General features: G+C 40.0%; 1 protein-coding gene across 9 annotated transcripts in view; it reads left to right on the top strand.

Moving 5' to 3' along the window:
* The window catches only part of LOC136576552 (sodium channel protein type 2 subunit alpha), a 138,666-nt gene that overhangs the window by 108,464 nt on the left and 15,424 nt on the right, over window positions 1-14,778 (top strand). For all 9 annotated transcript variants that reach the window (XM_066575914.1, XM_066575917.1, XM_066575920.1 and 6 more), the window contains one exon: window positions 2,771-2,893. In XM_066575914.1, coding sequence (XP_066432011.1) covers window positions 2,771-2,893 — 123 coding nt within the window. The remainder of the gene's footprint in view (window positions 1-2,770; window positions 2,894-14,778) is intronic.

The raw sequence follows: 14,778 nt of genomic DNA on the forward strand, positions 1-14,778 counted from the left end.
GTCATATTCAGAATAACATAATTATTGTTTTTCTTTTCATGTAGTACATTTATCCAGGTTGTCACATGTCCTCTTCTATGTACTTAGATGTTCAGAAGAGGTTATGACTCGTGTTATCTAAGCAAGAATAACAAAGGTTTCTATATTGCAGTTTTATGGAGGAGTCAATATTTAATGAGTTGTAACATTAGTTCCCTCCTACACCTTGTAAAGCAAATGCATGTAATTGTTTTTGCCTAGTCATGACTTGATGATCACGCATCGTCATCATGAATCACAGAGTAATCGCTTTCTTGTTAAAAGCATAAAAAAACATAAGTCGATCAAGGTAGGCTTTCCTGTTCTCTTCATGCTGCCCCCCTTTCAAATTTTGTCACAGTTTGCCACAAATTATATATTTTAAGTTTCCTAATAAAATATTGATATTCATATCAATACCATTGACTAGGGCAACAAAGACTGCATGTTTTAGAGTGCTTCAACCTTGGCAATGAGCATTATAGAATTTATTTGATCTATACCCTCACAAGGCTCAGATGAATAGCCTAGTCTGAATAAAATATTGGTAAGCTTGATTGAATTTATACTGATGGAAACTTTTTGGGATCAGAAGACGCATTGGGGTATATATAAAAAACACTACAAACAGAAACAGTAGTGTTACCCTAGAAATTTCCTTAGGCAACAATACTTTTTCTCTATTGCTCTACAAGTTCTACATGACACTTATTCTTCGGTTTTAAGAATTCAGTAATCTGTATGCTTGGACACTGAATTCTCAGTTCGGTGTTCACACAAATGAACAAATAGCGGTGGTTTTGTTATACTGCTCACAAATGGATAGTCACAAACAGTCACAGACAGAAAATTCAATTATGTTAATACTATAATTGATTTTGTTTTGACTATGGGCTAGGAAAACAAAATTCTTATAGAAATTTGAATACAAAGAAAAATAACAATTGGGGTCATGATTTGTATTATATGACCTTTTTAAAGAAATATTCCAGGACTTTTTGAATGCCCTTGCTTGTAAACCACTTTAGGAAATATGTAGTGCTTGGAACTTTCTTACCTGGTACTTTATTGCAGAATTATCATCTCTGGTTCCAGCTGCCATTAGACCACATAACCACCCACTCTGACGACCCATATCCCACAGTCTGCTGTGTTGGACTGGAAGTCTGTCTGTCTGCGCAACCCTATTAGACTCATTATAAGCTCTTATAGACGTGCATATACAAATGGCAAGATGGAACAATGTTTTTATAGCACCATCTATTAGAATATAGCATTTCTGCAAGTCAATGTTGAACATACAGACCTTGTATCAATGACTGGGAATATAGGCCAATACCAGAGTCTTCTCCTGAAGGAAAAGATAACCATGTACAGATAGACTATTTGAGGGTTTTCGCCCCTCATCAGTGTGCAGTAGGTTACTGGTTTGGCTGGGTGAGAGGCCTATGATATGAGTCAGGAAAGGTATAGTTTCTCAAGGAGAGCATCAGAAGGTGTGAGTAGACTTATAAGGCTCCTCTTGGAAATATGCTATTATGAAGAAGCATTGTTTCATCCTCCTGTTTGTATATTTGCCAGAGAAGCATGCATGGCCTCATAAGTCTTCTCACACCCTCTGAGTTCTCCCCTTAAGGAGAAGCTATAGCCTTTTTGACCATAGACATGTATAGAAAGACTCATATTGAGGTTCTCATAGGCTCGCATACAGAGAATGACTTCCAGTCCACACAGTAGACACTGTGGGGTTCAGGTTGTCAGAATAGGGGGTTATGCAGTCTAATGGCGACCAGGAACGGAGAAGATCATTTTGCAATAAAGCTCTGTGTAAGAGAATTCCTGGCACTACATATTTCCTAATGTGGTTTACAAAAAGAGGTAAATGTTAGATTAGTAAGGGTGTGACTGCTGTGACCCCCAATAATAGCTAGAAATGGGTACCTTAGTAACTTTCCCCCAGCCATATGACCACAACAAGGAGTTTGAATGGGATGGTAAGCATGTACAGTACCACTCCAATCAGACTGTATGGGAGTGACAGAAACAGCCAAGTACAGTGAGGAACTGGAGTTCAGCATTCTTATGATTAGTTCCGGCTCCAGAAGGCGGACTCCAACAGATTTAATATTTTTACCTATCCAGAGAATACGTGATTAATGTTTTTTGAATACCCCTATGGTGGCTGGAAATCTCCTTTAGGGATAAAAGAAAGACTTGTAAAATAGCACAGAACACGTAATTATTAACCAGTTTTTGAGCTATTAATTAAACGTGCCATTGGTTCTGAACAGATTTCAATCATATCCCTTTTGGCGGTCGCCCTCGGGTATGATCAACTAGCTGCTATTAAGTCTCTAAGGACCTTGAGAGCATTGAGACCTCTTCGTGCATTATCAAGATTTGAAGGCATAAGGGTAAGACTAAGATCTAGGTTGTCACACAACACAGATTCACTTACCTTCTTTGTTGTAGGTGCATTTTTATTGCCAGGCTAGATTTTGCTCTTCAAAACCAACTGGAGATTTGGCAAACTTTGAGAGTGGGTAAGACTTTGAGGGTGTGTACTCCATTGTGTCAACAGGTCTTCGACATCAGCTGGAACCTCAATGTGTTTTTTTCTAACCATATTTAATTTTGCAGTTGACCAGCGTATGAAAGAACTCCATCTGTCCTGGAAAACCAAAGGACACAACATGTTTCTATAGCAGAATGTGGTACAGAAATTAGATCTGTTGCTTTTGTTTTCATATAGGTTTCTCTTGTTAGCTTAATAGCTAATGCCTTGGGATATTCAGAACTAGGGGCTATTAAGTCCCTAAGGACATTAAGGGCATTGAGACCACTAAGAGCCCTCTCACGGTTTGAAGGGATGAGGGTAAGATGAACAAGGACTTTTAATGCATGTGTAAATACATGCATGTGGTATGCCATAAGGAATGAACAACCAGCTCTGTACTCTTGCTTTATATATCACTGCAGCTATAGAGCAAATTCATCTTCACTTAATTTCGTATATCCAATAACATATCCTGTCAAAGAGCAGGAGACAGAGCTCATCTGCTCAGAATTCATAATCAAGGGCTACAAAGCTTATGTTCTATTGATAGCCTAATGATTGCAAAAGAAAAGAATGAATAAAACCAACAGAGACAAGTGTCCTAAAACTTACAAAAATTTTACCAATAATGTTCACATCTTATTAAAATGGATGAATTTGGATAACTCTATTTCTAAGCATTGTTTGCTGGTTGTCAACTAATGTTTTAGCTTGGTACTTAAATGGTTTTTTTTGGCACTAAACTATTGATGACCTATCCTCATGATAGATTACAATGGTTGATCATCAGGGATTCACCTCTCAGGATCCCTGTCGATCAGCTGACTAAAGTGACAGCAGTAATTGTGTTAGTGCCGCTGTCTTTTCAGTCCATACCAGCCATAACGCCATTGATTGTATAGTGGCAGTGCTTGGCATAGCAGCTCAATCCTATTTACTCGAAGGGGACTGAGCTGCTCTGTGGCCATGTGACCAATAAACATGACGTCACAGACCTGAGAAAAGGCCACATCGCTCATTTGAACACTATGGTCTTGTCACTCAGCTGATTGATGGGATCCTGAGCAGCAGACCCCCACTAATCAAATATTGATGATCTATCCTGTATAGATAGTTTATTGCTGGAAAACCTTTAAATCTCTTTAGATTGACAATTGACAATAAATGACCAACTGGGTAAAAGGATATGCAACAGATACATATACCACCGTATAGCAAGCTGCCATTAAAGAAGTTGGACCATCATACTCTGTTACAAAATTTGGAAAACACAGTAGCTAAAGTGTGATGTTTATCATATAGAGATGACATCACATGGGCTTGAGGATGAGATATTGGGATGACATATGCTGTGTCCTTTCAGCAACCATACAGTATGTATAGAGGTCACTGGCAATTGTGTTCTAACGACCATAAGCCATTAGGCCCCAACTGTTTGTGATCTCCACATAGTGGAAGACTAGGGTGACACAGATGATGTTATTCCAGCTTTCTCCATTGAAATAAATACATTAATTAACTTCTTCACGACCATCAGTGGTAAATTTATAGTGTGTGGTCGTGAAGAGTGTATAGAGCGGGCTTGGGAGCCAAGTCTGCTGCAGACCCAGTGGCTATCAGCTATTTTTACAGCTGACCAATATGAACATCTACAGCAATCTGAGCAGGCTCTGATTGCTGTAGTTAACTGTTTAGATGCTATGGTCATGCTAACCACATGTTCAAGTAGTCCAGTGGAGGGGGGTCTCTTCTGTAGACACATATATTACAAATGCAGGAGTCCGGCTATTGTGAAGAACCTTGCTTTTATTCCAATAACTTCATGCTCATACAGACAAACAGAGTCTCTTCTGTAGCCTTACTGGCAACCCCCCACAATGTAATTGTGGGGTGCAGATTAGCTAGCATGGTAGCCTAATGAAGGCTCTCAGGGCTGCCATGCTTGAATTATTTTTAAAAATACCCAACGATTTGACAAAAAATTAAAATCCTTCATGAGCCTATCTGCACCCAAGAGGCCACCACTCATGATATTGAAATATTTTACAAATATATCATGAGCCCATGAAATAATGCTTCCATATCATGGAAAATATAAATTACTCTAATTATTTTCCATATACTATATCACTCATTTTTGGCTACCCAATTTATTGTAAAGGCCATAAAAAAAATTTCTATACACAGGTGCTCACATAGCAGCTAAGGAGCGTAGAAACCCTAGAATAAAATTAGGGAATGTACTTGAATGGTTCCTTCACTTTATAATGCATGCTGAAGTTGAGACTATAGTCAAGTGTATATTAGTAAGATACAAGTAATTGATACACACCAACAGAACATAAGATGCTGAAAAATTCTAGTTTGTTAGAGGAAAATACCCAGTTGGTCTTTAAAAATCATGTTGTGACATTATCGGTGACATTATCAGTGACCAATGCAATAGAAATCTACAGATATAGCCAATGTCATTATTATAACACATGAGCTACATTAGTGACGGCTGATCTAGTCCCCATCATTAAATGGGGGGGGGGATAATCTTCATCCAAAGCAGTTTTAATAGCATTGGCTTAATCTGTTGGGTGGATGCTGCTATATAATACATTGAATTATATTCACTGCAGTAATAACTTACGTCCACCTGAGAAAGTATTGAATAGTCTTTTTTTAATTGCTATTTTAACACATTACTCTATTCGTGACTATATTATTCATCATTTACAATGGGCTTCTGGTGCTTGTACTACAATGACTCATTTGTTATCATCAGTTTATTAGAATTATGTATTACTGTAATGTCCTTGGATTTTTGATAGAATAGCAATTATATGTTCACAAATTTAAGCAAATACATTTTTAAAAGGACAGTTCTGGATTAATAAAAAAGGATCGGCAGCACTCTTGTCCAACGGTCGTGTCTAGTATTGTCGTTCTGCTCATTTACTTGAATGGGACTAACTTGCTAGATAAAACTTTGTCCATAAGCAAGAGTGGGAAAAAAAATAGATCCCATTTTCTAATCCTGGAAAACCCAATAATTATGATTCAATTTAAAGGAATTGGACAGGATTAGAAAAAACATGGCTGCCTACTCACCAAAATAGTGCCATATTTGTTCAGAGGTACTGAGTATTACGCTTTTACTTCAATTTACTTCAATGGAGCTGAGCTGCAACACCACACACAACCTGTGTGACACAGTAGCGCCGGAACAAGGCGATTTGGTGTCCTAAGCAGCTTTGGAATTTTTTTCCATCACCCTCGCAACCTCAAGAATTAATTAAAAAACACTTTATTTTCTTTGAAAAGAGACAAACAAATTTTAAAAGAAGCACGCAGGTAGAGTAAATATTTAACGTGGTAACTCACTTTATTTTTCTTCTCTTTTCGGCCCAGACCATCCTGGCAATTTCTCCTGAAGACTGCAAAGTTTTTTGCCAAACCATCTTTGGCCCAGGGCATAGCTATAGTGAGTGCAGAAGTAGCAATAGTACCCGGGCCCTGGAGCTTGATAGACCAAAGGCCCCTTTGTCACAAAAGAAGGCACTGGTATTATAAATGGCACATGATAGCTGTGAGGCCCTGTAGCTGATTTTTCCCTGGCACCAAGATCTGACCCCCCAATTATAACAGAACCCCAGATCCAACCTCATAATTAAAATAGAATCCTCTGCCGCTTGGTTGGGTCTAACGGCCAACATGGTGGAACACTGTCGGTACGGGAGGAGAAGCAGGAAGGTTTAGAATAATATATGTTGAATAGCAGAATATGCATCTGCTATTTTGAACCTCCCCTGCTTGTCTCCACCGCACCGGCGGTGTTCCACCATGTCGGCCAATAGACACAATCAAATATTCTGTCCATAGTCAATTGTGTTCTACGCCAGCACAGCTGAAGAAGAGGCTGTGGCTTGAAACACGTTTTCCTGCTGGTTCACAATTTTACTTTTAATAAAGAATGCCATATATCCCATATATTGCATGATCTGTTACAGGTCTACACTGGTGGCAGCACCTCCACATATGTACGTTTATTACTAACTTATGAAGGAAAACAGTCCCTAGCCAACCAGGAAACACTCTACGCGGTTGCTCCACCTTTTCCTTTTTTAGTATTTACTTTTCTGACACCCTCAGTTCTTTGCTGCTACTGGGTAGAGCAGTACTGGGGTGTTATCACATACTGTTATTAGACGTACAATTATCAGCCTGTAGGAAGGGTTATATTATTTGACCACAATGAACAGATACGTTTTGGATACCCATCAGCTCATAGAGACATTCCAGTATTACATATTTATTATGGGACTGGTAAAAAGGGGCTCCAAGTCAGTTACTCTTTTATCACGCTGAAATGTAATTAATGTTTTAGTAAGAGGTACAGTATAACAATTGATATTCAGGCCTTCAGGGAAGTAATAATAGCTAAAATGAACTTTGCAAATTCAGTGCATTATTTATTTAAGAACGTCACGAAGGGCGCATAAACAGGCACATCAGCGGCTGGATGGCTTTATTTTTAGAAATCCAATATAATGTAGCGATTATTTCCGCAATTATTATTTATGATTGATTTAAATCATTAGTCCTAGTGAAAGGCCAACTCTAAAATTACTCCCAGTTATTTAACGTTTAACTACACTAAATGGACACTTTTTTTTAGAGATGTTGACCCTTTCGTGAGTGAAGCTTCCCTCTATGGAAATTAGATGCATGACCCGGAATGCAGCATATAATCAAGTGAATAGATTTTCTGTGGATGAGTTTGTGTGAATCCACATTAGAATTGGAAAATCCAGCGATCTGAGCTATTTCCAATGAGATGTGGTCATCAGTGCTAGACTAACCGGGGCCAGGATATCATACGCTGCCAACCTTTTGGGGTCTTCTGGTGCAACTATGTGGATAGTGTGATCAAGGAAAAAACATGCAGTGAAAAGTGGATCCTGTGGATATAAACAACTTATCAACTGAAGGGGTTAGAGAAGGATGTCAAGAATCATCCAGACTAACAGGCAATGTGCATTCAAGCTAATTGCAGCTGAATACAATGTTGGTGCTCTAACTTACAAGTCCAAATGCATGCCGTCCCTTAGCACCAATGGAATGTATCAGCACACAAGCTATTACCACGCCATTGCTGTCTAAGAAATAGAAAGGCAAAACACCAGTGGGCAAAAGAGCACAGCAATTGGATCACTAAGCACCATTAGAATGCCGTCTGGTCAGATTAATCCAGGTTTCTGTTGCATCATACTGATAGGAGGTTCAGGATTTGGCATATTAAGCATAAATCGATGAACCCTTCCTGTCAAGTATCAGTAGCTCCGGCTGGTAAAGGTGGAGTAATAGTATAGGGAATGTCTTTTTGACACACACTGGGTCTAATATTCCTGCAAAACAATTTCAAGGTCCAGTACAATTTTTGCCATGATGAATTGATGCAAATCTGAAGGCCAGAAGAGGATCAAGCCATAGAAACCATAAAATGCTGGACTCACATGTTACCCTAAAAATAAGACCCTGTATTATATTAAATTTTGCCCCAAAAGAGGCACAGGGTCTTATTTTCAGGGGATGTCAGTGCGATGGCTGTGATTGGTTCGAGTGCTACAGTGAATGGCTGGGTCGCAGTGCTCGAAAACCAGAATAATCAGTTGCTGGAGGCGAGGTTTACAAACCCCATTACCAGCAAGCAATCTTCTCTCCGTGCTAAGAACTGCAAGGAAGCCTGCCTGGACTGCAGCAACCGGTGGGAGGGACCCGGATGGCACCTGCAAGGTAAGTATTGCTTTTTTTCCGAATAGTGTAGCTAGGGCTTAATTTCAGGGTAAGACTTATATTTCAAGTTCATCCCCTTCAAAATCGGGGTAGGGCTTATTTTAGGGGCAGGTCTTATTTTTGGGGAAACACAGTACATATGCAACCCTTAGAACAGAAGGATAGTTTAAGATTAGGGAATTAACCCAATTCTTCTTTATTGTTAGTAAAATAAATGAACAGCCAGCACATTAATGCATTTTCTGGTCACGGCCCCTTGTTCAAGAATGGCTGGAAAGAGTGCAGCAATAGACCGGATGGAGGGCTTAGCCACACGCTAAAGAAGAAATACAGGTAATGTGTTAATGAGCTGGCTGGAAATTTAATTAAATAACAATAAAGAAGATTTGGGTTAATTCCCACATCTTAAACTAGCCTTCTGTTCTAAGGGTTGTGCCTATAGTCCAGTATTTTCTGGCTCTTGTGGCTGATAACTCAATGCCTCCGTTATTCTTGGCGGTGATTTCTGGACTGGAAGCACCTTACTGACTATTCCAGTACTCTGTCCATCATTTCGATCACATTCAAATTAGAAGTTACTCCACCCTCTCCTCTTCTCTCTTTGAATAGATGTTCAATACATCTCATAAAGTGGCCATTCAGTGCAATATGTCTATTGATGTATATGTGCCAACATCATTGACAGTCATTCACTATCTTGTGACATCTGCAACGGGTTTCTTCCATTTTCGATAGGATTTAGGCTAAGCCTTTGTTTGCTAGAAAAGGAATAGTGTTTGGATTTTACAATATACAGCAGCCAGTTCATTTGTATCAATAATATAACCCTGTCTTAAGCAAGGACAACATATATTCCTATTCCTGGCTAGAAGAGCATTAGCTAAACTAGCTGTTCATTAAAATTCAGATATCCAGCTCCATGGTAACCAAGCCACGGTACGGCTGATATGACTTATTTTCTACTTGATGGTTCAGAAATAAGTGTTTTTTTCCCACAGCAAGTAAATTTGAACAGTCTTGAAATTCCAGAAATTTCATTTCTTGAATAATAAGATTGTACCGCATTGTTAGGAGTCAGAAAAAAAAGCCACTAGAGCAGAGCTGTGGAAAACAAAAATCTTGCCCATTTACTAAACTGTAGGCTTTTACTAAATCTACAAAGGAAAGTATCATCAAGGGAATATTCTGGAGACGGAGTGTTTTATCTGTTTTCACCCATCCAGTGGATACTTGAAAACTAATAGATCAGTGGGTTCTGACTGCTGGAACCCCCCACCCTCATTCCCCACTGATGCCGAGAATGTGAGGTCCTGTTTGCCCCATCTCCAATCATGGAGTGGGGCTGATGGAAGTAGCCAAGTTGTTCAATTACAAAAACATTAATTGGTGCGTGTTCCTGGCGCTTGGCTATTTCCGTCAGCCCCATTTACATGAATCTGACAGACCCCATTATAAATTAATAGTTGCCATTGTGTGATGATCTAGCAATCCATTATTTTCATTTTTCTGCTTTTACGACAGAAATGAAAAAGACAAAAAACTTGACAGAAGTGTGAACATAGTCTAAATAATCTGCAGCCTCATCTTGGTCTCCTAATTCTTGCATAGTATTTAAAGGGGTTCTGACATCAAAAAAAAAAATTTGTACTCACCTTGCCTGGCCTGGCCCGATCGCCAGGCATGTCCCCTCCAGCCGGCATCTTCTTCTGTGCCTTTAAAGCAGAGCAGGAGCGGTCAAAAAGACTGCTTCCTGCTCTGGTCCGTCTGTCAGGCACTTCCGAGGTCAACGGACGGACCGCTCACAGCAAGCACGTCACAAGCAGTGCTTGCTGTGGGCGGCCCGTCCGTCCGGCTGAACTCCGGAGTGCTGCGCATGCGCAGTGGAGACGCAGCCCGTCCTGACTCCTGTCAGAGGGCACCTCTCCACTGCGCATGCGCGCGATCCCGGAGCGGCGCGGCTCGTGGAGGAAGAAGAGGAAGAGCAGCGCCTGCCGGGAGATGACCCCCCCCCCCCCCGATGTCAACAACAACAGAAGAACAGGTAAGTATTATCTTTTTATGCTTTAGCAGCCATTAATCGTGGGTTCCCTGGGTCCATTAGGCAGACCAGGGAACAATGGCTGCTAAAGCATAAAAACATTATTTGTGTCAGAACCCCTTTAAGAATAATCATAGACAAGTCTTTAAAGAGATTGTGTCCTATTTATCAAGCCCAGGAAAGCAAAATGTGGACATCTAAAACTCACAATTACGGCAACCAAAACTGCAGCTTTTCAGTCGTGACCACCCACACCCTGCCTCATTTTTTAAAAAGTAGTGGGACCTGGAATTAGTGGTATAGTCACACAGCCCATCATATTTACTATAATCTATGCCAGAAACTAGTGTAGATTATAGCAAAAACCTACTCAAGCTCCTAGCTGGTTGGGAGCATAGAGGTGCCACCAGTTGAGGCAAACAGACTTGTACCTTTAATACATTGATCACTGGTAGCATTACGTAGAACAGCATGTGATGCGCCGGACTAAGTAAATAAACCCTGTTGTCTATTATAGGGCATATGGATGTCATTGTGGGGCATCCCTCTCTATGAGCTACAGTGGAGAGTCTCCATAAACTACTACAATTACCTTGCAACTACCATGACAACTCCTTGCAAAATTAGCTCTTTGTCAGGGATTATTGGGAGTTGATGAAGGGGTTTTCTGTAAAGGAACAACCCCATTAACTCAATCCTCAGGTTGACACTTTGATGAACCTTGACATAGGTTTGTGTCCTGGTGATTGCATGGGCACAGTAGCTTTGCCCATTCAGTTGCTCATGAGACTGCTCATGTGGTCTGCATTGGCCAATCACATAGCAGTGCATAGTAGAGTTAGAAAATGGCAAGATGAATGGAGGGAAACGCCAACTGAAGTCTATCAGACATTAGTAGAAAGAATGCCACAGAGAGTATCTAATGTCACTAGGGTCAAAGGAGCTCCACTAAGTATTAACATATGGAAATAAATTCTACTTTTGACTCTTGCTCAGATGTCCAATTACTTTTGGTAGGACAGTGCATGTTTAGAATAACCCCTTGAGTGGCACGCCCGGAAATTTTCCGGGAGGAGCTCCACTGCTCATAGCGACATAGCCCGGAAGATTTCCGGGCTATGTATCACTATGGGAGCTGCAGAGCACAATGCCACAAGCTGTGACATTGTGCTCTGCCTGCACAGACCCACAGAGAACAAAGCAAGGGCTTTGAAAAACCATCGGAGGATATTGCCGATATGCCGGCAATCTCCTGCTTTGTTTACAGGTTGCCATAGAGACCATCAGCTTGTCAGAAGCAAGCCGATGGTCTCTGTGGCAGGGAGAGCTTGGTGCTTGGCTGTGAGAGGACAGCTAAGTACCTGCTCTTACAGCAGAGATCAGAGAAAACCTCCGATCTCTGCTGTGTTAACCCTTTACATGCTGCAGTCTATGTGACTGCAGCATGTAAAGGGCTGTCATTGCAGCATGTAAAGGGCTGTCACCATCGGACCCCCGGAATATGATCAGGGGGTCCTGATGGGTCCCTGTGGAAGTCCCCTAAAGGGACAAAAAAATGTTTTTAAAAAAGGTAAAAAATTATAAAAAAAAAATAAAAACACTTGTCTCCCTTTACTTTGTAAAAAATCAAAAATACAATCACACATGTGGTATCCATGCGTCGTAATGACCCAGAGAAGGAAGTTAATACATTATTTAACCCCTTAATGACATGGCCCCTTTTTTTCTTTTTTCCCCATTTCTTTTTTTTCCTCCCCCCTGTTTAAAAAAATCACAACTTGTCCCACAAACAACAAGCCCTTATATGGCCATGTCAATGGAAAAATGAAAAAGTTATGGCTCTTGAGACGCAACTGCAAAATTAGTTGAAATTGAATGATTAGACCATTTTAAAAAACCTGCCCTGGTGGGCACGATAGGGTGGTAGGAAACCCGCCACTCAAGGGGTTACATGAAACAAAGCACCATCCTTATAGTGATCATTGTGGTACAAGCTTCAGAAGATGAGAATATATATATTTATATATATATGTATATATATATATATATATGTGTGTATATATATATATATATATATATATATATATATATGTGTGTGTAATAGTCCATTATAGTAAATGTAAATTGGTGGAATAATACATTTTCTATTACTAATTTAACATATGTTGAAATCTAAACTGGATCACATTATCATGACACAGTTGCCTGTTGATTCTGCTGCAATGCTGACAATATTAACTTATAGCAATGCATGCGTCGCATTGTACCTATCATACCAGATACAAAATTCTCATTTCACCTTCTGCTTTAGATACGGAGTATAATTATTGACTGAAGGTTATTGATCTAAAGGAGAACTATTAGCGGAAAAACCTTTCAGCCCTATGAATAAATGTACAATATTTTTAATTGGGATGGCGTTTTCTGGGGCTAAATCAATATGTGTCAAATAGCGCAAACTTTCTAAGATCATGCCTATTACAATTTGCACAGTATTTACTTAGACTAGCATGTGAGATGCTGGTCTAGGGAGGTAAGCCCCAGTATTTGTAAATTTGCCATATTGTTTCTAATCACTTACTCTTTTAGGGTATCAAACAATACATTTTAATATATGATAGAGAGGTTTTTGGACTACCTGTGGCACAAGGGCAAGATGCAGCTGCTATCTCTTCTCCCTACAGCTACACCGCTGCATTTAACTTGATTACCTACTGATGATTTTATGGAGAGAAATTGAAATAACGTCCGTACATTGAGCCAAGCTATTTTGGCAAACCAGCTGTAGACTGAACCTATGGAATACAGATGTAGCAAAGTTTAACTTGACTGTAATAGTTTTTTAAAATACACCAGGATGTCCCGACCCTCTCAATTGGTGTTGTTTGCACCATGTTTTTGTAAGATTTAATTTTCAAGTGGTCTTCCCCATTTTTCAACTGCCCTGCATTTGGCAATTCACTATCAGTCAGGGAGCGTGTCACAAGACTAGCATTCTGCCAGTAGTTCACTGTCCTGTACTTCCTTTCCCTGACATCCCATGCTACATTGTGCTGTCTCTGGTCAAGTCAGCAGGGAGACAGTATTTCAATGCCCACCCCTATGCCTTTTCAGGATGATTCTATGAGTCAGGCATTCAGAGACATTCTAGCCAAAATATTAGTAGATCTGATATACTATACACACACATACTGTAATAGGAGGAGAGGCAGAGAATGTAAAGATTGCAAACACAGTGAAAACAGATCTGTTAGCCAATGAGTGCATGGGAGCAGCCTGTGAGGATAGCCCTTCCACCACAGTTAAGAAAATATCTCTTGGCATCCTAGTTACTATAGAAGCTTAATAACTAACTACTATCATAATGCATTAAAAGTTAAGTTAAACTTTGTTACATCTGTATACACAGTAATTGCTTGTACTTTAATTGAGTTAGCATGATAAAATATATATTATCCTGCCAGGTTATCCTAATAGTTCTCCTTTCATGCAAAATTCACTTTTAGATATTTTTAACTATATAATTGATGATAGTTTTCAAAAATTCCCATAAAAGAAAACTCCAGCTATAGTTTCGACTGATAATACCTCAACTTTGCTTACCGAGGGTTCTCCATTGTGTATATTACCAGGATACCCAATACTCTTTATACTGCCACCAGATGCCTCATGCTGCCCCTAACACCTACAGCAAGACCAACAGGGTCCTGAAGACTTGTAGGCAATGTACCCTGCACCCCATGGTTCTGCAGCAGGCATTGTGGACAGCATGTAGAAGTCATTAAGAGCACTGAGAGTGAAACGTAGCACTAAAATGTAAATCTAGGATGAACCCTCAGTTAGTAAATGCTGGGATGGTAATAGTTTGGCTAACCAGTTCTCTAATTTATATTAGCAATGTTTCTATTACTATTATTTGGCTTTGCTGTTTTTATATCAGATTATGTGCTGTTCTTCCTTATAGTGATTAACTTATTATATCACCTGCGTCCTTTTTGGCCCTTTTAGAGCATATAGAAATCCAGAAAAAAGGTAGTCCAATCCTTAGAATTAGGGTGGACACCCACTGGCGTTTTTATTTCTTGCGCTGCGAGAGCATGTAAAAACACTCGTCTCGCAGCGCAAAAAAATGCTGCAATATCACCAGTGTTTTCGATGGGGCCAGTGGCAGCAGCGCTAGCCCCATTGAAAACATAGGGAGAATATCTCAGACCTCTGCCACAGCTGTCACAGCTGTGGCAGAAGTCCAGAATGCCATCCAATTGCTTTCAATGGGGTCGGCCCTGCTGCCGGCCCCATTGAAAGCAGTGGTTTGTTGCAATCCCTGCAGCATGATTCTCGGGGAGGGCTTAAAATATAAGTCCTTCCCCTTAAAATCATC

Source organism: Eleutherodactylus coqui, chromosome 8, assembly GCF_035609145.1.
Source record: "Eleutherodactylus coqui strain aEleCoq1 chromosome 8, aEleCoq1.hap1, whole genome shotgun sequence".
In the NCBI taxonomy this organism is placed as follows: domain Eukaryota; kingdom Metazoa; phylum Chordata; class Amphibia; order Anura; family Eleutherodactylidae; genus Eleutherodactylus; species Eleutherodactylus coqui.